The sequence below is a fragment of the Schistocerca gregaria genome, chromosome 10 (genome assembly GCF_023897955.1).
Source record: "Schistocerca gregaria isolate iqSchGreg1 chromosome 10, iqSchGreg1.2, whole genome shotgun sequence".
Classification (NCBI taxonomy): domain Eukaryota; kingdom Metazoa; phylum Arthropoda; class Insecta; order Orthoptera; family Acrididae; genus Schistocerca; species Schistocerca gregaria.
The window spans coordinates 215838269-215858759 of record NC_064929.1 but is presented as its reverse complement, the minus strand read 5'-3'; the positions used below and the strand labels follow the sequence as shown (position 1 = coordinate 215858759).

Below are 20491 nucleotides of genomic sequence, written 5' to 3'. Positions count from 1 at the left end.
CTCCTTGTTTCCTATGCCATCACTATCCCCTCTTCCCTTGCTCACCCCTCTTATTCTATTCTTTTCACAGCGTGGTGTGCACGGGTCCTCGAGATATTAAGGCCTTCCTTTTTTTTGGGGGCTGCTTTACCTTCCCCTCCCTCCTTGCGGATTTAGTTTGTTTGCTTTCCCTCCAGTTTTTTTACTTTTCTTTTTTGGTTCCCCTCAGGGAGTTGACCTCCATCTCTAAATGTAATATCCGCATTCTCCTTAGCATCTTTGGCATGTTTTCCCCTCCTCCTCCTCCCTCCCCCCCTTTCCCCCTTTTCCCATTGCCCTTTTTGCCTCCTCACTAAGTCACCAGCTCGGTAGCCAGTTCAGGTGCTGGGGTTGTTGTATACCCATCTGGCTGAGCCCCCTGACACCACAAGGAACACACTGCTGGTACCTGCACTATGAATGCCTCGTGAAAGCCTAGGAGTGTTCGCTTACCTTTTCAGGGTGCCGGAACTCCCGGCAACGACTCGTGACAGGTGACCGTTGCAGTGGCTAAGTGTTACCCACAAGACGAGCCCCAGAGTGGGTTGTACCGGGGCGGACATTTTGCTCACAAAACGTGTTAAACTTTCTGGCCATTCTTAGAGATAGTTCTGTCTCAGTTCCTGTTTCTGCCTTCCCAGCCTATCCTCCCCTTTGAGGAGCGTCAAGTCTACTGGTATGGGGCGAAACCCTTTCCGAGTTCCCGGTCCGTACCGGTGCTGACGAGGAGACTTTCATTGCCACCGAGCCCCCCTTTTTTTTTTTTTTAACATGTGCTCAAGTTCAGTGAAGCTGAATTCTTAAGCAAGATGAGATCTGACTCCCTCCTTATAAAGAAGACTTCTGCCAGCCAATCGGCCTCCCTCTGTGCCTGCAACCGTTTAGGAGACGGTCCAGTGAATATCACTCCTCACAAGTGTCTCAGTATGACACGGGGTGTAATTTTCCTCAAGTCCGATGATGAACTTGGGGCTAATCTGGAACCGCGTGGAGTTCATTTTGTCTGACGTGCCGAGAGAGGTCCTGAGGACAGGCAGGTAGACACCTCCACTTTCGTCTTGGCCTTCGAGGGGGATACCATGCCTGAGAAGGTTGTGGTTACAGTACACAGATACAATGTCAAACCATTCATTGCATCTCCCACGCGTTGCTTCTGTTGCCTCAAATTCGGACACGTATCCTCGTGATGCGGTTCCACTGCTATCTGCGGTTGACTGTGGCTGCCCTCTTCTTGTGGGGGAGCTGTTGCACCCCACTGTCTGTGTAAACTGCTGTTGTCTAAATTTTCCCCACTCGCCGTACAGTGTCCAGCATATATAAAGGAAAAAGGAATCCAGGAAATAAAAATGGTTGACTGTCTAATCTACTTAGAGGCCTGGAAGAAGTTTTGACAGACTTCACCCTGTGATCTCTCATCTATCTTTGCCTCGGCTACATCTTTCCATTTTCTCCCCTCCTCCTTACCCCCCCCCCCCCCCCCCCCTTCCTGTCACCCTTTTCTTTGCTCCCCCGACAGCTACTGTCCTTTCTCCTCAAGGAACCGCTCCTCCTCCTCCTCCTCCTCCTCTGCCAATGAAGAGATTCTCTTCTCTGGCTGCTGCTACATTGGGGGCTCCCTCTCAGAGAACACCTCACTGGTATTCTCTAGATAGGAAGCCTGCAAACTTGGGTCAGACAAGAGACACAGTCTCTGAAAGCTGCAAAGCTGCTCGCCCTTGCCTGATCTGGACACCACCGCCTCCTATTCCCCTACTGATAACACCTCCTCCCTCCAGAGGGAGGAGAACAGCAGCACGAGTTCGAGGCTTCTCCGGCATCCCGGAGGGGATTGTCCACTCCTCCTCCTCTCTCCGAATTGGTCCAATTTATATAGATGTCGCCCCATCCTCTCAGTGACGACCACTGACCTGGTGACGTGTCCTACCCTCATCTTCTTTATATCTGACGTGAACTCTCACCACATTATAAGCCAGTGGAATTGCAACATATATTATCATCACCTGTCGGTAGAACAGCTCGTTTCCTCTTATTCTGTGTTCTGTCTTGCTCTTCGAGAAACGCACTTCCGTGTTGACCACTCTTCAACGTTTTGCAGTTATCAGGTGGCGTGTAAGAACTGTGCCGAACCTATGATAGCACGCAGAGGGGTCTGCACTTTGGTTTGCAGTGATGTCATCAGTGACTGGGCCCTCTTCGTACCAACCTGGAAGCAATAGCAGCACGTGTGAACAACTCCAGCAATCAACATTGGCAATGTTTACCTTTCTACAGGTAAGCCAGTTCCTTACGTTGAGCTGCCTATCTTCATACAGCAGCACCCACCCCTATATCTCCTCCTCAGGCACTATAACACACACTATCCTGTGAGGGAGTGACACTTCGACATGTAGGGGTTTTCTAATTGACCGAATTATTACACACTTTGACTTATGTCTCGTCAGTGACAGTTCCCCTACCCACTTGAGCGCCACTCGTAGCACCTTCTCTGCTATCGATCTCACGATATCTTCCCTGCTGTCTTAGATTCACTACGTTGGTCACCCTGTGATCCTATTGTTTCCCTGCTGCCACAAGGCAGAGTGACTCTCACATCGGGCATTCCACAGAGTCAGTTGGCCTTAATGTTTGTCTGCTGTGCACTTCTTTCTCAGAAGGCGTTGATGTGATGGGGGTGACATCTCTGATATTACTCTTCATGGCACTGGCACTGTCATCCCTGTAGTTACAGGTGCCCCCCCACCTCCTCATTGACTGGTACTGTGCTGGACCGAGGACGTAGCAGTTGCTATCCAGGACTGCCAGTGAGCACTGCAGTGATTTATACAACTCCCTCCACAGACCAACCTTATCACTTTTAAGCATCTCTGTGCTAAGGCTTACTATCTTATTACGCAGAGTAAAAACGAATGCTGCGAGCATCCAGGCAATGTGTTTCCTCCCTAGGGATGAGTTCCTCCTCATTGCAGGTTTTCTCAAAGATTTGTAGCTTTCTGGACTGCAAGCGACAATCAACTGTTGGGGGTGTTATCCTATAGGGTGCGCTGTCTGATCCGTCAGTCCTCGTAGAACGACAGTGTGGGGTCATAGTCCTACTCTGCTACCTCCCTCTGGCAGAAATCAGGAGTTGGTGAAATCCCCTTCTCTTTCAACCTGCACTAAACTGAAGCCTAAAATGAACCCTTCACTGAATGGGAATTCTTGCAGGCTCGTACCTCTTCACGTGACACGGCCTCAGGCCAGGTTCCATCCACAATTGGATGATACAACACTCGGACGTTAGTGAGAGGCGACGTCTGCTCGGGGTCTTTAACAGCATTTGGCTAATGGTTCTCTTCCGCAGGCAAAGGGGAAACGGCATAGTTCCCCATCCTTAAGCTCGGGAAGAACCCGGCATCTCTCGACAGTTACCGACCGTTTAGCCTGAACAGTGTAATTTGTAAACTGCGTGAGAGGATGATTAACTTCAAATTATGTCGGGTCCTCAAATACCGGGGCCTTCTGTCCCAGTATTAGTGTGGCTTCCGGGAAGGGTGATCTACAACTGACCATTTGCTCAGATCGGAAGCAGCAATCCGACAGGATTTTACTGACACCGTATTTGATCTACATACAGCATATGATACCGCTTAGTGCTGTCACATTTTAAGTATCATCCAGGACTGGGGCTTTTGCAGCACCCTTTCAATTTTTATCTGTGATGTTTTAACTCACTGGCTCTACCGGGTTAGAGTTGGCACTTCGTTATCCACCTGTCGGATCCAGGAGAATGGTATCCCACAGGGTTCTGTGTCAAGTGTCGTACTCTTCCTCACCGTCGATGGGCTCGTAGCCCCCGTTTGGCCTCGGGTTATCCCGGCATTGTACGTTGACGATTTTTGCATCTGGTGCAGCTCCCACTTGGTAGCATCTGCCGAACGTTAGCTCCGAAGCGCCGTCCTGTCGATCTCTGCATCGGCCCTCGGCCACGACTTTGTTTCCTCCCTCCGAAATGCGGGGTACGCATTTTTGCCATCAACCCAGGACACACCCTGAGCCTGAACTTTATTTACGTGACCAGCACCTAGGTGTTGTAGCACAGTCCCGTTTCTTGGGCGTTCTTTTTGCTAACGAGCTGACTCGGCTGCCCGATACACCACCTGATGACATCTACATGCAGCAGTTTAATGCTCTCTGCCTCCCGGCTGACACATCTCGGGGTGCGGATTGTGCATCTCTTCTCCATATTTATAGCACTCTGGTGTTGTCCAGATGAGATTATTGGTGTCACGTTTGTGGCTCAGAGGTTCCTTCCTTTCTGAAACTACTTGACCCTAATGGGGTGCCTCTGGCAATTGGAGCCTTTCACACTAGTCCCGTCAACCGTCTCCCCACGGAAGCTGGGATTCCCCCTCTACAAATACAGTGGAACCAACTACCGGTTTCTTATGGCATCTCCGTTTGACGATTCCCTGACCATCCCGTGTACCTCGTCCTCTTTGTGAATGAGGGACGTGTTTCCCTCCTGATACCCGGCCGATTGGAATGCGTCGCACTTTTCTCTGTCGGGAACTCTGTCTCCACTCATGGGAAAGTGCCACTTATATTTCTTCTCTCGACCCTTACTGCCCCACCTGCAACCCTCCCCCCCCCCCCCCACCCCCCCCCCCCCTTGTACGTTCCGGAATTGAAGAGTTACAAGGTACTGACATCTTCTACACTGATCACTAACAATTCTAGAACGATAGATAAGGCTGGATATGCTTTCACGTCTCTTACTGGCACGAAACACCATTTACTGTCAGGATCGTGTAGTGTGTTCACAGCAGAGATGCTAGCCATTAATAGCTCTCCCTCAACCATTTTGTTACTCGAGAGTGCCTCCGCAGTGTTTTAATATATCCCGATTCACTGAGCAGCCTACAGGATATAGACTGATGCTACTGTCATCACACTTTGGTCTCTGCTATCCGGGATCTTCTATCTGCCATAGGCCGTGCCGCGTGCTCTGTTGTCTTTCTCTGAGTCCCGAGTCGTGTGGGCAGCCCAGGGAATGAACTGGGTGACCATTTGACTGGAGAGACAGATACTTACTGTCAATTCCCTTTAACGATTCCACATGCAGATAAGCAGATAACCATCAAGTGTCTCGTTGTCCAAAAGTGGAATGACATCTGATGCGCTACTGCTCTCAGTAATAAACTTCGGACAATCGAGGGACTACTGCAGTTCGGTGCTCTTCCTTCTGCAGCTCTAGGAAGGAGTCCACTCTCTTATGCCGTCTACACACTGTTTTTCCTTGCGTAGTGAGCTGCCCTCACAGTGTGGCTGTGGAACCAGACTGACAGTATCCCACATATTGGTTTAATGTCCCCTTCGTTTGGCCCTTCGTACTGAGTATAGCCTTCCTGATTCCTCGCCTTTGATATTAGCAGACGATTCACGGATGGTTGAACTAGTCCTCAGTTTCTTTTGTGAAACGGATTTTTATTGTCAGTTATAAAACAAAGAACGTTCTTTTATCTCACTGTTTTTCCAGTTTTTAGAATGGGCTACAATTTTATGCCTTCTACTGTGTGTGTTTTTAGCTCCCTCGCTATATAGTTTGACCCCTCTGACTGGATCCGCCATCTTTTAGCGGACGCCTCTACCTCACACATGTAACTTCTGAATTGCGGGACTGGTAACAACGTGCGCGCGTGCGTGCGCGCGCGCGCACACACACACACACACACACACACACACACACACACACACACACACACACACACACACACGACTGCCATCTCCAGATTGTTCCTATTATGTCTAGGCACATGATTACTTTTTAATGTAGAGATGGTGTCCTAATTGGGTGCGCCATCCCCCAACAGTCATCTCATTGTCTGATGGAAGTTGTGCATCAGTGCAGAAATGAATGGTGAGAAGTGGGAAATAACAAATGTCAGTTGAGTGCAGACGTGCTGACTTCGCGCTGATGACACCCCGATGAAAGGAAATACTGCTATCAGGACTGACAATAACACTCTCCACTGGTGTAAGTTTTCCCCCGCCAGCAGGAAGATTACCATTGTGTGCAGTTTGTAGCTTACCACTGTCAGTACAGTGTCTTAAATACTTCAATAGTGGTTTATATGCTGTCATATTGCCTGGAATTCTGTCCACCACTCTTGCTGATGACTGTGTAATGTATGACAAAATATTCTAACCATGTTGGGTCTCATCCTATAAGTGTTGGGGAGACACAGTTAAAGAGTTCTCAGTGGATAGACTAACCAGGCAGTTGTAGAATTTTTACCAGTTTTAAGTGTCGTAATTTTGTTTGTCACAAAGGCAGTTTTTTCAATTTGTGGATGGATTACTGTTCCCTCAGACGCACCGCTCCAACATTTGCGTGCTGACACAAAGTAGGGGCACTGATGACTGGCTGTTCAGTGGACCAAATCCATCATCGTGAAGTCAAAGCTCGGGTTTTTCTGTAATAATAAGGAGGGTCCCAGGGCTCTACTCACACTTTCGAAAGATTAGAATTATGGCAATAATTTCCTGGCTGTAGAGCACATTCCATCTAGTTCCAGGTCTTCAGAGAGTTGCTGGATTGGAAGCAAAAGATTACTTTGTCTTTTAGTGTCCACTGCATTTGAACTGGTTGCAAAGTGGCCTCCAGTTCTTCCATTTATCGCAAAGTGCAGTGGATCTTTGAGAGCACAGCATTTTCTGGATGGAAGGACTGATGACATTATCGGTTGTTCCTGTTAAACCCCAACATTGTCACCATTGTCTATCTTTGATGGGCACAGTGTTGACAGGATGTTAAATCGTAACCGTACTTCCTCAGTTACATTGCCCCCTGTCTTAGACCACTGTGGATAATATGCAAAATTTCCATCGAACAGTGAATTGAAGTAAAAACGTACATGAAGTGTTTATTAATGAACCTAGCACTCATTATATCATACGTATTTTGACTCAATGGCTATTTTGAATCTGTTGCTCGAGAAGACCAGCTTTACTGGAGAAAGTACAAGCCACCGATCATTAGTTCTGCATACAAGTATGTTAACTAATTATTTTAATGGGAACGAGGGACTGATGAGCTAGCAGTTTGGCTTCCACCCCCCCCCCCTCTTTTAAACCAACCAACCAACTAAACTGTAAAAATATTTCCTTGTACCTAATTACTCAGTGAATGGATTTCATTTGGCGTGTGAATTTCTTCTTTGAATGTATCATCATAAAACCAGTCAGATGATGGTTGTACTGCAATGCTTACACATTTCCTTTTTGGTTTTGTCTTTTCAGGGATGGAACAAAATTGAAAACACGACAACACAGATGGATTTGGAGACAGTGTTTAAATGCTGTGGGTTCGATAAGGCAGACAATACCTCTTTTTGTGTGAGTACATATACACATATATATCTTTGTGCAAAACATGCCTGGTTCGACATAATGGATCTGCAGAGAGTTGACAAATAAGCAGTTTGTATATCTCGATAAGGTCGGTTACCTTTGGTTGTGTATAGCTCACACCAGTCTCCTCTTGAGTAGTGGACAGCCCTCATCTCCAAACAACTTTCAAATACGCAAAACAGACGGGTGTGCGCCACAAGCTATGTAAGAGTGCACCCAGTTTGTTTGGAGACCTTCTATCCGTGATTTGTATTATGACTCACGAGACTGCCAGCCAAATGCCTATTAATTTTTTGCTGACCTCCCCTGTCTCAGCTGGAAGTTCTGGCGGGGAATTTCAGATTAGCAGGTTTGTAATTATTTCCAAACATGTTTTGTGCTCTTATCCTTTCTAAGTATTTTGGTACTTTATTATTAATATTGCGTGTATCAATTAATTTATTTTATTATGGAATTTATGCAGTGTGTGATCTCTAATGGTATGTTGTGCTTTTGTGGAAACAGCAAAATAAGAAAATTTTTGATTATACAGTGTTAACTAATCTTGAGTGTGTTTCTACAGAGTGAAATGTTTCTGTAGTAAAAGTGTGAAAAACCTGTTGATATTGTAATTTGTTTCCTGCAGCCAGACTTGTGCAACACACAGAAGTGCTCGAAGTGTGTCGAGGCCCTGCAGAACACGATCGACTATGCCTTCAAGCTGTCCGGAGGGATAGGCTTGTTCTTCAGCTTCACAGAGGTAGGGGTGACGATCCAGAGGTGTGACATTGCACTAGTTGATTTAAGTCTCGCAAACTTTCCCCCTTACCTTGCTTGCAAACATCCTCATTATGGTTTCTGCTTTGGTGGATAAGTCTTACATCATGTCAGAGTACTTTGCCGACTCATGTTACCTGACTGTGAAGTTTTTATTACAGTGTGGATTTAAATATTATTTCTAGACAACCTGTTCCTTGTTGATTTATGTGGTTCACGACTCGTGGTTTGAACCTGGTATCAACCTAGTATCAGTTATAGTGCATTTTTATCCATGAGTGATTTTAAATAATTTGATGATGTCAAACTATACAGAAGTAAATATAATACTATTAGAAATCCATCACTAGAGGTACAGTTGTTGTAGATTCAAGAAATCATGAATTATTACCATTGGAAATATTTTGTGATGTGGCTGAGGCTTTTTACTTTGTGGACCACAATATTCTCGTGTAAAAGTTAAAATATTATGGAATGTGGACATAGGCAGTTCAGTTTTTATTTTATCCTCTGTGGCAGAAGGCAATGCATATCAGTTCCGTGTCAGTCGCATAGCAGTAGGCACTCAGAATTGGAAGTAGTCATACACAGTACACCACAGGATTCTACTCTGGATCTTCTTTTGCTTCTCTGCCACTTGCTTTGGTAGAAGGTGCAGATTTGGTCTGCTTTGCAGATGGTACAAGTATAAGAATAAAAAATAATACCAGAGAACCATTGCTGAAAATGCAACTAACAAAATATTTGGAAACATCATCTGGTGGTTAAAGGCAAATGGGTATTAAATCTGAACAAGGTTCAGTGCATCAGGTCAGTACGTATCATAGAAGACCAAAAGGTGTGAAAGTAGTCTACTTTACCAAGGATGTACAAGTAATTACAGAAACCACTGTCTAGAATTAATAAAGCACCCACATTTTGGAGTATGCACAATCACTGCTACAGGTAATTTAAAAATGAAGAAACTGCTGTATTATGTATATCTTCCCATTCACTAATGAGTTTACATTTTTTTGGTGGAAATTCAATTGGATAGTATGTTCAGAGTATACAAGTGTGTGCTAAGAATTGGTTGGTAGGTTTGAGGGGTTGAAGGTGTTTATTGTAGAACAACTTGCAGAGGCCACTTGTAAAAAGTTTCAACAGCTTCATTCATGCCCCCTTTTGCTACCATTATTGACCTTTCCTTATGAAACATGGAATAGCATGAATATATTACTAAGACCAAAAACAGCTGTTAAAAAGATGTCAGGGGATTAACATTAGATCAGACAGGGGTCAAAGTAGTGGTACATGTGTGTTTACAAACCTGACAGAGCATAACACCAAAACCTAATTCTTTTACAAATTTACAATTTCTACATCTTTCCACATTGAAGAGACTCCTCTATGGGATTGGTGTGTGTGTGTGTGTGTGTGTGTGTGTGTGTGTGTGTGTGTGTGTGTGTGTGTTCCTGGCAAAGCTGCTTCTGCAGCCTGTTTTGTATTTTTGTATATACTTCACTTTTTCTCGTGTCAGATTGTTTTTCTTGCACAGAAAAGGTTGTGAGTGTTGGCCACTTTTTCAGTAACATCCAAATGTTTGCAGTGTCTTCAGGCAGCTGCACTTGTATTTTAGCTGATTGCTGCCAGAAATGTTGCCAAAGTAACCTTTGCGATAGAGGATAGCAGTAGCTTCTTGCTAACTGTTAACCAGTATGACAGTGAACTAAATTTTAAAGCCTTCAATGCCAGTATGAGACCACAGAAAATTCTTAAGACTTTATTGGTTTAACCAAATGCAGTCGAACTTAAAAATATTCCATCTGTGGACACAAACAGTAGAAAGCCTGAATTTTCAGACATTGAGTAGCAGATATGGACATCGTTAAGGAAACCAGGAAGTGGGGCCCACACACAAAGTAGTAAGACAACAGTTAATCCAAATGCTGTTGCTCGACATCTAGTGGCAAAGTCAGAGCAGTGAGAGACAAAGTGCACACAAATGATGTAAAATAAGAATTCTGAACTCTAACAGCTGAAGCTAAAGAAAATGGTAGCATTAATGTAGGATTACAAAGAAATCGTAAAACTGCAGCTACATTCACTGAACTATAAGTGGCCTACAATGCAAAGTGGAGGAAAGACATAATATACGAGCTTCATCATAAAATTTCTTGCAAACCAACCACTCGACTAATTGACAGTATGGTAACGGCCAAGTGTTCAGAGTAGTCGTGGGATACATCATCAGCTCTAAAAAAAAAATTTAAAAGTGGTGTACCAGAGGGACCAGTCTTTGTACCACTTATCTTAAGCCTATATACTGCAGACATTCTAGAAACAAAATCAGGGGAGTTTAGTTATGCTGACATCTGCGTACTTATAAAGAGGTGTAGCTCAGTTGAACAATAGGAAGAAATCTTAATGGCAGACCTAGATGTAGTTGGAAAGTACTTTCGTAAATGAAGACTCCAACCAAACATCACCAAAATGGAGGTTTCCTGCTTACAATTAAATATGAAACTGGCCAGAAGAAAACTCTACATACGGTTTGTGAATATGCTGCACTTACGAGGGTTGTTTGAAAAACTCTCAGAACAGAATAGAAAAAAAAGTACTTACATCACTGAAACTATTTTTATTTTTCAATGTAGTCTCCTTGTAGATTAATGCACTTGGTCCAATGATGTTCCAGTGCCTTGAACCCATCTTGATAATGAGTTTCCTCCAGCCCTGCAAAATAGTTGTCAACTCCAGCTATCAGTTCTTCGTCCCCCAAGAAAAAAATTTCAGCTTTGGGAAGACATGGAAGTCTGATGGCACCATATCAGGTGCATAAGGTGGGTGTGGCAACAGTTCATACCTTAGTTCGTGTAATTTTGCCATGGCAATGGCACATATGTGTGGGCATGCATTGTCGTATCGCGGCACCCATCTTGCAGATAATTTTTTCGTTTCTAGTTCTTGAATTAAAATGTGATGTACCCTTTCAGATGATATCTGACAAGCATGAGCAACTTGAGGCATTTTCAATCGGCGATCCTCCGTGACAATTTTGTGCATTTTGGCAATGGTTTCTGGAGTAGTGACACATCTTGGTTGACCACTGCACTGATCATCATCTAAGTTCCCCAGACGAAATTTAAATTCATTTATCCTCCCCCCATGAACCATGGACCTTGCCGTTGGTGGGGAGGCTTCCGTGCCTCAGTGATACAGATAGCCGTACTGTAGGTGCAACCACAACGGGGAGGTATCTGTTGAGAGGCCAGACAAACGTGTGGTTCCTGAAGAGGGGCAGCAGCCTTTTCAGTAGTGGCTGGAGCAACTATCTGGATGATTGACTGATCTGGCCTTGTAACAATAACCAAAATGGCCTTGCTGTGCTGATACTGCGAACGGCTGAAAGCAAGGGGAAACTACGACTGTAATTTTTCCCGAGGGCATGCAGCTTTGCTGTATGATTAAATGATGATGGTGTCTTCTTGGGTAAAATATTCTGGAGGTAAAAAATAGTCCCCCATTTGGATCTCAGTGATTTAAGTATCAGGAAGTCATTTCCGAAAGTATTTGTATGGAGTGTAGCCATGTATGGGAGTGAAACATGGATGATAAATAGTTTGGACAAGAAGAGAATAGAAGCTTTCGAAATGTGGTGCTACAGAAGAATGCTGAAGATTAGATGGGTATATCACATAACTAATGAGGAAGGATTGGGGAGAAGAGAAGTTTGTGGCACAACTTGACCAGAAGAAGGGATCGGGTGGTAGGACATGTTCTGAGGCATCAAGGGATCACCAATTTAGTATTGGAGGGCAGCATGGAGGGTAAAAATCATAGAGGGAGACCAAGAGATGACTACACTAAGCAGATTCAGAAGGATGTAGGTTGCAGTAGGTACTGGGAGATGAAGCAGCTTGCACAGGATACAGTAGCATGGAGAGCTGCACCAAACCAGTCTCAGGACTGAAGACCACAACAACAACAACATTGCCCACTTTGCAACAGTTTAATATGAAGTGTATTTTGTAAATCGGCATGAACATCCTTTGCTTTCATACTTTTCTTTAAGGAGTACTTAATCACTGCTCAAATCTCTCTTCTCCCTCCCCCTCCCCCTCCCCATCTTCGCAAATCGCTACACGGGAACAACAAGAGCCAAATCACTTCCACAGCTCTCTTCAAAGAGCACTCATGTGCCACATGTTTACAGGCAACAGTCGAATGAATATCACGTGAACAATTTGTTATGCTAGTGTTGACCTCTTGTAGTGATTCTGAGAACTTTTCAAACCACCTTCGTAGGAAAAACATCAAAGTACCTGGTGGTATTCCTTGATAGAACTATATCTTCTGGGAGCATGTAACAAAAATATCTGAAATATTGATTGTGAGAAATAACATCATCCAAAATCTGTGGAGTACAACCTGGGAAGCACCGGCACTTACCCTGTGTTCTTTGGCAGTGAGAATGATCAGAGGTATTGTCGAATCACGCCGTATGCAGTGGCTACTGGCACTGAGCCGCATTCCACCCCCTCGATAATAACGCATAAATGCTCTCACAGACGAGTACAAAAAGACCATTTATTTTAAAAATCTACCAGTCCATCATGATATGAATATTGGAGACCTTAACTTACTCTGCTCTAGACGACCAACAACTGAAGGGGCAGGAGTTGCTGTGGAAAATAGTCCAACCTTACTAATGCATGGACTCAAGCAAAATAGTAATGGGCCATAGGTCCCCCCCCCCCCCCCCCCCCCCAAAAAAAAAAAAATCAGGATTTGACCTGCGATGCAGAATGTAGCCTGTGCTAAAAAGAATTAGAACCAAATATGGCAGATGTGCTTATTTTTTACGCAAATGGACTAAGCGACTATCTCCACTTAGCAATTGTTGGGAAGCACAGACCATCAGACACATAACAGAAGAATGCCCCCACAAGATAGTAAAATGGTAGACCTTAAGACTTCCAGCTGGTGACTAGCAGAGTTGATAATTACACCAATAGCCTAAAGGTTTGCAAGTTTTTGTGTTATACATATTATTCTATACATTCAACATATTTTTTTGTGTGTGTCAAAAAGACATACGATACATATCATTATGTGGGTGTGGGGCTGAGGTTGACAGAGGGAGTATTTTGTACAGAATTTCAGACAAACCAACAAGAAGTTATGGCCTAAAATGTGTTCCCATTCTGTTGCCTGTCTTGCCCTCACGGTGCCTGCCCTGTCCTTCCTGAGCCAGTAAAAAGTTCCAGTAAACTTTCATCCTGTCCTGTTTTCTGGAAAAAGTGAGACTTGATTTTGGAAGCTGTCATTTCTTTATCTTTTTTGAGAAATGAACTGCTGTTAAAACTCTAAACAGGTAAGTATTTTATCTGTTTGTATTGGCAATAGTGAAAACAGTTAAGCTATTTTCATTTCCTCTTCAATATTTGTATGCTTCAGTGTAAATTGTTACTAATCTAAAATTGTGGCATGTGCACGCAAAGTCCTCAAATGTCAGTGTTTTCGTACTTCCTGTGTCACGCAGACACGGGAAGTGTTCAGTCTCGAGGTATTTGCACACGAGCTCAGTTGCACGTAATAACGGTTGTGGTTTCTCTTGCAGTTTCTCGGCGTCTGGTTGACGGTTCGCTACAGGAACCAGAAAGACCCACGAGCTAACCCTAGTGCTTTCCTCTAACCCACTAGAGTAATGTGCTGCTGGTTGCCGGGTGAGAACTAACTACTAAGCTAAGCTAAGCTAAGCTAAGCTAAGGTCTTCCACATATCAAAACTCACCTGTCTCTGTCTTGGCAGTCCCAGAGGTTAGCATTCAAAATGTTGTGTGCCAGCAGGAGACTCTCTCAGGAAGTATCAAGCACACTCCACTAGTGTTCAGAAACTGGAATTCCTTCGTGTGGCATGTGGAATGATGATAACATACTGAATTTATAATTATTTGAAAGTCTGTGACGTGCAGAAGGCAGGAGACGACCTACATAAGGAAAGAACAGACTGGGAACGGAATTGCAAGTGGTGGAGGAGGACGAGATGGGGAGAAGTTAACAGCCAGTATTTTCAAAGACTGAATTTCAGGCTTTAATAATAGCAGTAAAGGTTGTTTGAAATTGCACCTTAGAATAAAGCTGTTCTGTAACAATAGACAATAGTTGATGCTCCACTGTTGTTGGACTGGTTAAAACTGATATGAGGAGGGGGACATCAGAAATGTGAAATGGAGGAAGAAAACAACAAAATGGAAAAGTTTTTACCTTAGTACTGCACTGACAGTGAAGGAGAAAATGCATTTATTTATTTTGATTTATTTTGCAGCTAAGAACAAAATTCAGTGGATGAGCAAAAATTTTGCCCTCAAAGATTGTTTCTCCTCCTGTTTGTAAATATTTGATAGAGTGTATAAAATTGGTGGTCTGTGATGTCAGGCTATCAGTTTACCCTACCTTCCAATTGCATTCAATGAGTAGAATTTGCTGTAAGATATTTGACAGAAACATTCATTATGAATTTTGCTTTTTCCTTTCACAAAGGCAATTACTACCATAGCTAGTTTGCTAGTGCTGGAATCAGTTCTATAAAATGGGTTCTTATGATGCACAAACACAGTATAGCTATTGACAGACAGCTGCATAAAAAATGCCATATATTTTATTTGTTCAGTCTTCTTGTAGTAATTGTCATATTTATACCACACAAAATTGTGTAAAAACTGTATTGTCGCGTTCTGCCATTTTGTGTATCAATACATATTAGAAGGTAGGGCTAATTGATGAAATTTTAGTCCTTCCGTCGGTCGTAACGTATTCCTTTCAGTAATATATCGACTGTCCACTAGGTAATCTACATATAGTATCGAAGACTTTGCTTCCTCAGTTGTGGATGTTAATGGACAGAGACAGCACTGTTAAAGTTGTGCTTCTCTGTTATGAAATAGATTATACCTCAAAACAAGTAGTATGTAGTGCGACATGTGCTACTTGCTTCGATAAAACTTTTCCGGGTGTACGTATCCAAAGGTCTCGAGTTTTTCCCAGGTCAGCACTAGGATTTTAATGTGTCACTTATCACTTCTTTCACCTTTGGTAGTGTTCAGTAATGTGAACATTTTTGGGTTGTGTGAATGTTAAACTGTATAACTTGGTGGGTCGGTCAGTTCAAAGGCCAGAGGAAGGCAGCAGCTTAGCGTCTCCAGTAAGAGCTTGCCTTGCAAAGCACGGTGGTATTCAGATTGGCCTTTGGTTTGACGACAAGAAAATAACTACCTCACCTTTCAGGACTAGTAGCTTACTGAGAGGTCTTATTTGTAAAGAATTGAGTTTGGAGGGGCAATTATGCATTCTTAAAAAATTGATCAGTCTCATGTAGACTGTCATCATTTGTAATTGTTAGAGTTCTGTGTTGCAGATGACACCAAAGATGGTAATAGACACCAGTAAGTATACCCAAAAAAATAAATGGCTCTTTTCTGAGTTGGATTATGAAGTGAAGAGCCCCACAAACATAGATGTGATTCGAGGATGGGGTGATGTCTTATAGGTGCACTTGACAAAACTGTCATCTGTCTGCAAACAGAATGTAGACATTTTTGATTGAATTTAACATCTTCTCCTCACTGTTTTTGCAGATAAGCTACAACAGGTGAAATAAATCAGCTGTAAATCAATGCAAACATGAAACTTGTTTATTTAGTATGATAACAGAATTTTAAAATGTTCATTTCTTGCAGCTACTGGACAGTTATAATTAAAGTGCAGCTACTCACACAGGTCCAGTGTAGGCTGTGATTACCGTATGACAGCGAAACTTTTGTAGATGTTTTAATGCATTAATGTAAAAACCAATTTACACTGGAAAATGTTGTTGTTGTGGTCTTCAGTCCTGAGACTGGTTTGGTGCAGCTCCCCATGCTAATCTATCCTGTGCAAGCTCCTTCATCTCCCAGTACCTACTGCAACCTACATCCTTCTGAATCTCTTGGTCTCCCTCTATGATTTTTACCCTCCACGCTGCCCTCCAATGCTAAATTTGTGATCCGTTGATAACTCAGGACATGTCCTAGCAACCGATCCCTTCTTGTAGTCAAGTTGTGCCACAAACTTCTCTTATCCCAAATCCTATTCAATACCTCCTCATTAGTTACGTGATCTACTCATCTAATCTTCAACATTCTTCTGTAGCACCACATTTCGAAAGCTTCTATTCTCTTCTTGTCCAAACTATTTGTTGTCCATGTTTCACTTCCATACATGGCTACACTCCATACATATACTTTCAGAAACGACTTTCTGACACTTAAATCTATACTCGATGTTTACAAATTTCTGTTCTTCAGAAATGCTTTCCTTGCCATTGCCAGGCTACATTTTATATCCTCTCTACTTCGACCATCCTCAGTTATTTTGCTCCCCAAATAACAAAACTCCTTTAGTACTTTAAGTGTCTCACTTCCTAATCTAATTCCCTCAGCATCACCCGACTTAATTTGACTACATTCCATTATCCTCGTTTTACTTTTGTTGATGTTTATCTTATATCCTCCTTTCAAGACACTGTCCGTTCCGTTCAACTGCTCTTCCAAGTCCTTTGCTGTCTCTGACAGAATTACGATGTCATCGGCGAACCTCAAAGTTTGTATTTCTTCTCCATGGTTTTTAATACCTACTCCAAATTTTTCTTTTGTTTCCTTTATTGCTTGCTCAATACGCAGATTGAATAACATCGGGGAGAGGCTACAACCCTGTCTTCACTCCCTTCCCAACCACTGCTTCCCTTTCATGCCCCTCGACCCTTATAACTGCCATTTGGTTTCTGTACAAATTGTAAATAGCCTTTCGCTCCCTGTATTTTACCCCTGCCACCTTTAGAATTTGAAAGAGAGTATTCCAGTCAACATTTTCAAAAGCTTTCTCTAAGTCTACAAATGCTAGAAACGTAGGTTTGCCTTTCCTTAATCTTTCTTCTAAGATAAGTCGTAAGGTCAGTATTGCCTCACGTGTTCCAACATTTCTACGGAATCCACTGGAAAATAGTTGGTGCTAATTTTTTCCTATCAAGAAAGATGCACAGAAATGTTTCCACACGTAATGTATTACGGACGTAATGCGGGCACAAAAGATCAAACAAGTGAGAAAGGCGTAATGTCGGTTTTATTATTAACTGCCGCTTAAACAATTTACTCAGTACAAGAACCAAAGATGTTGACGAGAGGCTGTATCCGTCAGATGATTGCTGACAGCAGTCCTGACAGAACCTAAATGGTGTGTTTCCGTATACTGGCCTTCAGATCAGGTAGAAAGCCGAATGTTTCTTTCAAAAGTAACGGATTTAGACCAGACTACGTACCTGGAAAACCTGTGAAGATAATGTTTGTGTAAGGTTGTATTAAGCAGATCTTTCACTGGGCAAGCAATGTGAGGTGTTGCCCAATCTTGCATGAGAACATTGGTTTCCACACAGTTGCGTTCTTCCAAAGCAGGTATCACAAGCTTCACAAGGATGTCTCGCTAAATAGGTCAGGAGTCCATTACGTGCAAAGGCAGCTACAGGGGTAGCAGGTTAGAGGATCTCGGGGAAACACAGAAGGGACTTTGTCTAGATGGTTGCAGATCGAACACGGGAAGAATGTATATCCGGGAACCATCGATATAACAGTTGTAACTAATTGTAGCTGTGTTAGGAAAGTACCAGAGCTCAAAGTGTTGATAGAAAGCACTGATGCTCAAATTGTTGTAGGCACTGAAAGCTGGAGATAAGTTGAGCTGAAATTTTTGCAGAGCATCTAATGGTGTTCAAAGGGATAGGCTAAACACAGTTGTTGGAGGCGTGTTTGTTACTGTTAAAAGTAGTTTAACTTGTAATGAAACTGCAGTAGGTAGTTCCTGTGAGTTAGTGTGAGTCAAGGTCATTCTTGTCGACTGGAATAAAATAATAATTGCATCCTTTTACCAACATCCCAACTCAGACGATATAATTGCTGAAATGTTCAAAGGAAACTTGAGTCTAATTTCAAAAATGTACGTAACTCGTTCAATTAGTCACTGGCGACGTCAGTTTACCCCCAATATGTTGGCAAAAAATATACGTTTAACTCTGGAGGTACGCATAAAACATCATCCAAAATTTTGCTAAACACGTTTGGTAAAAATTTGAGCCCGCTTAAATAGTAAATGGTTGTGAAAATACGCTGTACTTGTTAACAACAAATAATCCTGAACTATTTATGTGTATCAAAATGGATACAGGGATTAGTGAATACAGAGTTCTTGCAGTGAGGTTGAGTACCACAACTCACAAATCCTCCAAAAATAAACGAAAAATATACCAATTAAAGAAGCAGATAAAAATTCACTTGACACCTTTGTAAGAGACAATCTCCACTCCTTCCAAACTAACAATATAAATGTAGACCAGATCATGCAGCTTGAATTCAAAGAAATAGTATCAGCAACAATTGAGAGATTTATACCAAATAAATTGGCAAACGACAGAGCTGAGCCTCCTCAATATACAAAACAGGTCAGAACACTGTTGTAAAAATCAATGAAAAAGTCATGGCAAATTTAAATGAATGCAAAATCCCCAAAATTGGCGATCTTTTACAGGAGCTCGAAATTTATTGCGAACTTCAATGTGAGATGTTTATAATCGTTTCTACAATGAAACTTAGTCTTGAAACCTGGAAAAAATCCATAGAATCTGGATGTATATAAAATATGCTGGTGGCAAGACACAATCATTGCCTTCTCTTTGCTATAGCGGTGGAAATACAGTTGATGAGAATGGCAGTGCAGCTAAAGCAGAGTTATTAAACACACCCTTCCGAAATTCCTTCACAAAAGATGAAGTAGTAAATATTACAGAGTTCAAATCAAGAATAGCTCTTGAAGTAGATATCCTTGGAGTTGTGAAGCAACTGAAATCACTTAATAGAAGCAATTCTTCTGGTCCAGACTGTATACTAATTAGGTTCCTTTCAGAGTATGCTGATGGAATAGCCTTATACTTAATCATATACAGCCGCCCACTCAACAAAAGGTCTGTACCCAAAGACTGGAAAGTTACACAGGTTATACTAATATTCAAGAAAGAAAGTGGCTGTAATCCACTAAATTATGGTCCGATTTCGTTAAAGTCAGTGTGCCAGCAGGATTTCGGAACATATTGTGTTCTAACACTATGAATTACATCAAAGAGAACAGTCTATTGACACAGTCAATATGAATTCAGAAAACATTGTTCTTGTGAAACACAAGTAGCTCTTTATTCACACAAAGTGTTGCATGCTATTGACAAGGGATTTCAAATTGATTCCGTATTTCAGGATTTCCAGAATGCTTTTTGATACTGTGCCTGCCAAGGGGCTTGTAATCACATTATGAGCTTGTGGAATATTGTCACACTTATGTGATTGGATGGGTGATTTCCTGTGAGAGAAGTCACAATTCACAGTAACTGACAGAAAGTTGTCGAGTAAAACTGGAGTTATTTCTGGCATTCTACAAGTAATTTGAGGAACCGTCTTAGGTTGTTTGCAGATGATGCTGTCATTTAATGTCTAGTAAAGGCATCAGAAGATCAAAGCAAATTATAAAATGGTTTAGAAAAGATACCGGTATGGTGCAAAAATTGGCAAGTGACCCTAAATAATGAAAAGTGTGAGGTAATTTACACGATTGCAAAAGGAATCCATTTAACTTGGTGTAAACAATAACTCAATCAAATCTGACAACTGTAAATTCAATTAAATACCTAGGAATTAAAAGTATGAACAACTGAAATTGGAAATAACACAAAATGTTGAGGGTAAGGCGAACAACAGACTGTGATTTATTGGCAGAACATTTAGAGGGTGTAGCAGACCTATTAAACACTACCTACACTATGCTCATCCATCCTCTTTTGAAAGTACTGCTGTACGGCGTGGGCTTCCTTATTGGATAGGATTAACAGAGTACATCGAGAAAGTTCAAAGAAGAGTAGCACAGTTTGTATTATCGAGAAACGGGAAAGAATGTCACAGACGTGCTACGGTTTTTGGGGCAGCCTTCAGTAAAATGAGACATTTCTCATTGCATAGGGATTTTCTCACAAAATTTTAATCACCACCTTTCTCCTCTGAATGCAAAAATGTTGTGTTAACACAGACCAACATAGGGAGAAACAATCATCATCATAAAATTATGGAAATTGGGGAGAGAATCACTGTGAAGTTGGGTTGATGAGCCCTCTGCCAGGCACTTGAGTGTGATTTGCAGAGTTCAGTGCAGAAGCACATTTCATGCAGAGGTCGTGATACAGCTGACAGGCTGTCTGGATGCGTTCTCTTCAAAGGAGG

General features: G+C 42.4%; 1 protein-coding gene across 2 annotated transcripts in view; it reads left to right on the top strand.

Moving 5' to 3' along the window:
• LOC126293334 (tetraspanin-31) overlaps positions 1 to 20491 on the top strand; it is a 60836-nt gene that overhangs the window by 26921 nt on the left and 13424 nt on the right. Inside the window, exons 4-6 of one of the 2 annotated variants that reach the window (XM_049986524.1) lie at positions 7297 to 7392; positions 8033 to 8146; positions 13766 to 13871. In XM_049986524.1, coding sequence (XP_049842481.1) covers positions 7297 to 7392; positions 8033 to 8146; positions 13766 to 13840 — 285 coding nt within the window. In that variant the 3' untranslated portion in view covers positions 13841 to 13871. The remainder of the gene's footprint in view (positions 1 to 7296; positions 7393 to 8032; positions 8147 to 13765; positions 13872 to 20491) is intronic. The other variant, XM_049986523.1, reaches the window with a different exon arrangement.